The following is an 8,172-nucleotide window of genomic DNA, read 5'->3' on the forward strand; positions in this document are numbered from 1 at the left end:
AAAAGTGTTTATTTGAACAATATTTACAGTGTAGACTCTACACTGTAGAAGAAGCCCTTGGTCCTACCAAGGCTGGACCCCCAGTGAACAGGATTCTTGGGGGGAAGGGCGGTAATGTGGAGGATTTGGAGGAGAACTCCCATATAGAATGGGAAGAGGAGGGGTTAGGGGGATGTTGGCAAGGAAACTGGGAAAGGGAAAAACATTTGAAATGTAAATAAGAAATACCCAATTTAATAAAGATGGAAAAAATAAAAATAAAAAAGGTGGAAAAAAATAATAAAAAATGTAAAAAAATAGTTGATAATGTTAAAGAGATATCAAATTAATTAATCCAAAGTGTCTTACAAAGCAAATTTATTTGTATACAAAATAATTTAATTACAAATGATCATGTGCCATATTAAAATATAAGAATGCAAGATTTAGTATAAATATCTTAAATTATCTTAATAATACTCTAATAAATAAATAACCAATTGGATGCAGATACAAAAACGGTTTTACATATTGAAAATAATTGCTCAATATCGCCGAACCGTCTAGGCAGGTTGCTTGTATTCACACTGAAAGTAATGAGAGCTTTTTAAGGAGAGACTATAATGTGAGATGCAGTGTTGTAGTCCAGGAGAGTCCTCTCCAAATGTCTCAGAACTCATTCCTTCTCTTCACTCAGTATTGCCAGGAACATGTCTGAATAAGACAGGGCTCTCCAGACTTCTGCTCTGGCAATTTCCCAGGCACAGGGGCTGTGTTTCTTCTGTTTCAGGTACATGGTGATCCTGCCAAAGTATTCCCTCACAGCCAGCCAGGAGGGTTCCTGGGTCAAGGGAACTTCCTGCTCTCCAACCTGCTGATTCTGACAGTCTTTGAGGTCTCTGAGATGGTCATAGAGGTAATTGCAGAATGAGTCTAGGAGGGTTTCATCCCAAGTAGCACGTGACTCCTTTGATTCCAAGAGGGTCAGGACCTGGTTAGTCAGAGCTTCCAGGATAGAGATGGCTTGAGACTTCTGGATCTGCTGGGCATCCACCTTCTCCAAAGGTAATTCGAAGTATTTTCTGTCCTTCAGGCAGGAGACAGGGGACTGTCGACTCATTTGTTTCAGGACTGTGAGGTTATGAGTGTGAGGCAGGTTACATCCTAGACAGCAGGTTGACCAGTGGCTCATAACTACCAGAATCGTGAGGAATGCACAAACCATAGCCATCGTGGATCGTGCAGATTCTGATGACTCTCTGAACAGCGTGTTTGAGTCTTCCCCTGTAGGTTCTCTGATAACCCTGCTGTGTGCATCTACCTTAAATAGTGGCAAACACAAGTTTCCCCTTTCTGAATGCCCTCCCCTAGCTTCCCAATTCTCTTTTCACTTTCTTTACCTCACTCTCTGCTTGTGTCTCAAGCATTTGTGTTCCTCCACTGCTTTCTCTTTCAATGCCACCCTCAGAAAGCTACTCTACATGGTTTCTCTTAAATTACATGTAAATTATCATTAACAACTATTTCAGATATGTAGTCTTTATGAGAAATTTACACATCTATTGCAAACACAGAACTTTCTCTGTGATTGTATTTAAAAATTATTGTAATTCATTTACGATTATTTCTTAATATTCTTTATGCCATTGACATAAATATTTGCATCAAAATGTAAAGTATGGTGAAAATTCTTTCTAAATTAGAAATATTATTGTGGCCTGTGGCTGCATTGTACAGGCAAAAGGTTATCAGGGTTCAAGGCCAGCCTAGTCTACAGAGCAAGTTTCAGGAGTGTCAAGACTACACAGGGAAACCCTGTCTCTACAGAAATCACACTGATATAATGGTATACTTCAAATTTTCCATTGTTTAAAGGCTAAAAATAAAGTTATTTTCTTCATATTAATTTTCATGAAGGTAAATATAGCCACCACTGTATATTAGCTCTTTAGCCAATGATTTTCATGGCATCCTGAGGGTTGTACTTGGAAAAAGTCTTATGAAAAAGTTTTATAAGCGGGGTTGGATTTCTGTAACATAGGGTTGCAGTAGACAGCCAAGACCTATAAGGTGGCCTGTGACCTCCACATTCATAGCAAATGGGTAAACATTCTCCATGTGTGCTACTTTGTCTCAGTGTGTCTCATTCTCTTGCTTCCTCTCTCTCTCTCTCTCTCTCTCTCTCTCTCTCTCTCTCTCTCTCTCTTTCTCTCTCTCTCTCTCTCTCTGCCTCTCTCACTCATATACACACACAGTGACACAAACACACATTTACACATACTCAGTCATCATGCATATACAGACACACAGACCCACTCTTATATACAGATGCACAGAAATATACAAACACACTCACACTATACACACATACCCACAACACCCACGCATACACATACAAAGATAAGCACTCACATACACAATTACACATACTCACATACATGAGCAAATATACACAGAGACACAAAATGGACATTGTTACATGTATATCGTCACACATACAACACTGAGACATGAACACGGACAAACACACATATACATACCCACACATACAACCATACACACACAGACTTACACAGGCACACACATACATTCCCACAATACTTGTGTGCGTGTGTGTATATATATATATATATCTATATATATATATGTATATATATATATGTATATATATGTATAAATCCTTCCAATTCATACAAACACACATATTAACTCTCTCATATAAGACAGATTTAATACAAGAACACAAGGTAGAAAAACCAAAACCATATACCCACACATGTACATATTTCCCCAAACACATTTGCAATCATTCAAACATAAATACTCTCACAGGCACAGACACATATACATATGCACAAATTTCCACAAATTCTCACAAACATTCACAAGCCTTTGCAAACATGCACAAGTACATCCATATACAAACTCACACATATACATACTCAAATATACACAAACACATACACACATACAGGCACACATTTAATTACACATAAACACAGTGAGTGACATTTAGGAGCATAGACTCATTCACACACAAAAACTCATACATACATACATACATACATACATACATACATACATAAAAAGGGAGACATTCCCACACATACACAAGAGGAATAAGATGTTTAAAATCTGAAAGCCTAAATTTTCATTCATTATTTTCTCATAACTTTAGACCATTAACACCAAGGTTTTCTGAATTCATTGCACAGTGGGAAGACCATGTGTCTCAAAAATTTACCCATTACATGGTCTCCAAGAGGCAGACAGGAAAAGAAGTAATTAGGAAGCAGTCTCCTAACCTTCCTCCAGCAAAGCCTCACTGCCTAATAGACTACTCATCTGAAATAATCAATAGATTTTCATTGACAAAGTTTGTTTCTTGAGGATGTGATGAAGGTTCCAGCATCCTGTGAAGACTGCTTCCCTGAGTACCAACCTCCAACATGTTGAACCCCAGTAACATTTTGCATCCAAACCAAAGCACATGGGTAAATATTTAAAATTTGTATTTCAAATGCTTGAAATCTTACACTCTATGACTCTAGTACCATTAAAGCCATACAAATCATCATGCAATGCTCAGGATATTGTAGCATCAGTCAATACCATATACAGTGTTCTTATCGAATCACAGTAGAAGCAGTTCTAGATTCCCTACACCTCCTCATAGCAGTAAGGGATCTGCACAGTCATTTTGTATGGCAGACATCAAAGTCTTTTTTACTCATTTTCAAAGTTAGAAATAGATTGAATTCATTTAGTGGTGACAATAAGTGTTCTATGTATGCTTTTATATATTTAAAAAAAAGCCCTTCTCTGTAGGACAATATTAGAGTCACTATTTCCCCTATGTAAAAAAAATGTATTTAACTGGAATATTTGCTTTTGTGCTGTTGATAATTTTAGTTTTTTTCTACTTTCAGAGTATACACTGTCAGACACTTGGGAACCATGTCCCCTCATCTCTCTATGTCTGCTAATGCTGGTATGATTTCCTTGGCTTTACAGACTTTCTCAGTGCCCTTCCATCTGCTGAGTCTCCATAGCCATCTAAGGCCGCTCTCTTGGAATCTTAAACCAGTTAGTTTTTCTGTCATTACTGTGGATTCACATAGCTGACCGAAGTGTCATTTTCAAATGATTAGTTGGGTGAAAGAAATATAGGAATCCAGTAAGCATGTGCATGGGGCTAGTATAGAGAGAACAGGAACCCTTAGCTGTGTCTCTATCTGAAAGTACATTGCTCTTCCTTGGAGATATAGCATGCACAAAAACACACAAACATATACCACAGATATACCCATGCACATTCACATACAGAGTTACTTAATTCAGTTACTATGTGTGCATTGCTCCTTAAGAAACATTTAGCCTTAGCTCTCTTCTTTACTTTAAGTAGAAAGGATGCCTGTGGATCCTTGTACTTATGTAACTAGACAGTGATTGGGCAGAAACTTCATAGCCCAGAGTCTCTTCATGATGGAGAACCAGACAGTGCTTTCCTCTTTATTCCCACAGGTGACTGATTACAGACAACATGGTTTCTCTGTTATCTCTGTCTCTCTAAGAAACAAATTCTGTTGTTCTCATGGCTGCATTTCTCTGGTCCCTCAACATCAGGATCAATGAAGACGCTTCATTTCTGCAAACAACTCTAGTAGTGGGGTCTGCAGTCTTCTTCAACTGCTAACTATTACCCTGACCCTCAGGGCTGGTTTTTCCTTGGTATGGATGTGTAGGGAGGTGATAGGGGCCTACCTGGACTTTTGGGGGTTGAGCTGAGATGAAACACAGAGTCAAGCAAAGGCTATAGACCAAAGGGTCCTGGTCTTATAATCCTACTTTTTTATGCTTTATTAAAGCATTTGTTTATTTGGTTTCTTTTTTCTTTAACTCTCTGTGCTTTACTGAATGCTGTATCTTTATTTTATAAATATATGTGCTTTATGAAATTTTATACCCATAGTCTTAACTCCTCATGCTTTATTAAACTCTAGGAACTTGTCTCTTCACTCTTGTTCTATACTTGAGTAAGTGCTGAAACGTCTGTATTAATGGTTACTGCTCTGTGCTTCAATAAGAACTAAAACTTACTGATTCATGGTTAGATAAGCCCTGGGGAACATTAACAATGTCACTCTCACTATTTGTGCTTACATAAGTGCCAATATTGCATGGTGAACACATACTGTTTAGCATCAGGGAATTAAGTAAAAGTCTTTGTTACTAGAGCTCCTTTCTATGGCAAGTAAGCCAGGAGCCTTTCACAGGCCAGGCAAGGGGCTCAGAACTTGTTAAGTCCTTTTGAACCAGAGAGAAAGGGGAAAGGAAAGAAGTCATTCACATAACACACACACACTGAGTGAAAAAGAAATTGGCTGTACCAAGACTTTTTTTGTCAACTTCTTATAACTTTTTGACAAAGTACTCTATGTAAGAAAGAATTGCTTCACAGGTAAAATTTTACAAAAACAGAGGACTTACAGAAAGGTATCAGTAGCAAGTTCAAAGCAGTGTTGCATAATATAACCTCATTATAAAGTTCAAAGATGCAATTTTTACATGGCCTTGTCTTATCAAAGTACACACTTGTGGTTTCATCCTGAGACCTGATTTTTCTTAACATAAAATTGTCCCAATCCTATTGCCTTTTTTAAGTGTAATTTTGAAACCTCGTTGTATTTCTTATTATGCAGTCTCATTTGCTTATTATAAGCCAAACTTAATAAAGTATAAAAATAAGATTAAAAGACCAGGGCCATTTGGTCCTTATAAGCCTTACTTATGAGGAGTAGGCACATTCTATTCTTGATTCTAATTTTATTACATCTTTTTACCAACACAACTGGAATCATCTCATAAACATTCTTCCTAGACACCACCGGAACCTGAAGGAACATACCGGATAAACAGTTCTCTGCACCCAAATCCCGTGGGAGGGAGAACTAAACCTTCAGAGAGGCAGACACGCCTGGGAAACCAGAAGAGAATGCATTCTGCACACATGTCAGACGCCAGAGGAAAACACCAAATGCCATCTGGAACCCTGGTGCACTGAAGCTCCCGGAAACGGAGCGCAGATCTTCCTGGTTGCTGCCGCCACAGAGAGCTCGTGGGCAGCACCCCGCGAGCAAACTTGAGCCTCAGGACCACAGGTAAGACAACTGTTCTGCTGCAAGAGACCTGCCTGGTGAACTCGGGACACACAGAGGCAGAATTCCTCTAGGACCAGGCACTTCCTGTGTTTATCGGGAGTCCCACACGTGCGGATCCCGGCTCACAGCAGCTCTCTGCTCCCAGACCCCGTGGGAGAGAGACCTCACCGCCTGGTCAGGTGGGCACTACTGAGGCTGCAGAGCGGAAGAGACCACCAACACTGCGCACTCCTGCCCACATCCCTGGCCCAAGAGGAAACTGTATAAAGCCTCTGGGTTCCCGTGGGGGAGGGCCCAGGAGTGGCAGGACCGCTGCATCTGAGACACCGCCTGAACCTGAATGAGCAGACCGGATAAACAGTTCTCTGCACCCAAATCCCATGGGAGGGAGAGCTAAACCTTCAGAGAGGCAGACACGCCTGGGAAACTAGAAGAGAATGCACTCTGCACACATCTCGGACGCCAGAGGAAAACACAAAACGCCATCTGGAACCCTGGTGCACTGAAGCTCCCGGAAATGGCGGCGCAGATCTTCCTGGTTGCTGCCACCACAGAGAGCTCGAGGGCAGCACCCCGCGAGCAAACTTGAGCCTCGGGACCACAGGTAAGACCAACTTTTCTGCTGCAAGAGACCTGCCTGGTGAACTCAAGACACAGGCCCACAGGAACAGCTAAAGACCTGTAGAGAGGAAAAACTACACGCCCAAAAGCAGAACACTCTGTCCCCAGAACTGGCTGAAAGAAAACAGGAAAACAGGTCTACAGCACTCCTGACACACAGGCTTATAGGACAGTCTAGCCACCGTCAGAAATAGCAGAACAAAGTAACACTAGAGATAATCTGATGGCGAGAGGCAAGCGCAGGAACCCAAGCAACAGAAACCAAGACTACATGGCATCATCAGAGCCCAATTCTCCCATCAAAACAAACACGGAATATCCAAACCCACCAGAAAAGCAAGATCTAGTTTCAAAATCATATTTGATCATGATGCTGGAGGACTTCAAGAAAGACGTTAAAAACTCCCTTATAGAACAAGCAGAAGCTTACAGAGAGGAATCGCAAAAAGCCCTGAAAGAATTCCAGGAAATCATAAATAAACAAGTAGAAGCCCATAGAGAGGAGTCACAAAAATCCCTGAAAGAATTCCAGGAAAACACAATCAAACAGTTGAAGGAATTAAAAATGGAAATAGAAACAATCAAGAAAGAACACATGGCAACAACCCTGGATATAGAAAATCAAAAGAAGAGACAAGGAACTGTAGATACGAGCTTCACCAACAGAATACAAGAGATGGAAGAGAGAATCTCAGGAGCAGAAGATTCCATAGAAATCATTGACTCAACTGTCAAAGATAATGTAAAGCGGAAAAAGCTACTGGTCCAAAACATACAGGAAATCCAGGACTCAATGAGAAGATCAAACCTAAGGATAATAGGTATAGAAGAGAGTGAAGACTCCCAGCTCAAAGGACCAGTAAATATCTTCAACAAAATCATAGAAGAAAACTTCCCTAACCTGAAAAAAGAGATACCCATAGGCATACAAGAAGCCTACAGAACTCCAAATAGATTGGACCAGAAAAGAAACACCTCCCGTCACGTAATAGTCAAAACACCAAATGCACAAAATAAAGAAAGAATATTAAAAGCAGTAAGGGAAAAAGGTCAAGTAACATATAAAGGCAGACCTATCAGAATCACACCAGACTTTTCACCAGAAACTATGAAAGCCAGAAGATCCTGGACAGATGTCATACAGACCATAAGAAAACACAAATGCCAGCCCAGGTTACTGTATCCTGCAAAACTCTCAATTAACATAGATGGAGAAACCAAGATATTCCATGACAAAACCAAATTTACACAATATCTTTCTACAAATCCAGCACTACAAAGGATAATAAATGGTAAAGCCCAACATAAGGGGCTAGAAGAAGCAAGAAACTAATCGTCTTGGCAACAAAACAAAGAGAAGAAAAGCACACAAACATAACCTCACATCCAAATATGAATATAACAGGAAGCA

The 8,172-nt window shown here is 40.1% G+C and overlaps 1 protein-coding gene across 1 annotated transcript; it reads right to left on the reverse strand.

Moving 5' to 3' along the window:
- Positions 1-489: 489 nt before the first annotated feature.
- On the reverse strand, positions 490-1,556 carry Ifna2l1 (interferon alpha 2 like 1). Its single transcript, XM_039111552.1, has one exon. It carries the CDS (start codon positions 1,208-1,210, stop codon positions 656-658), a length of 555 nt encoding a protein of 184 aa, XP_038967480.1. The 5' UTR covers positions 1,211-1,556; the 3' UTR covers positions 490-655.
- Between the last annotated feature and the right edge of the window lie 6,616 nt (positions 1,557-8,172).

Source organism: Rattus norvegicus, chromosome 5 (assembly GCF_036323735.1).
Source record: "Rattus norvegicus strain BN/NHsdMcwi chromosome 5, GRCr8, whole genome shotgun sequence".
NCBI classification, from domain to species: Eukaryota; Metazoa; Chordata; class Mammalia; order Rodentia; family Muridae; genus Rattus; species Rattus norvegicus.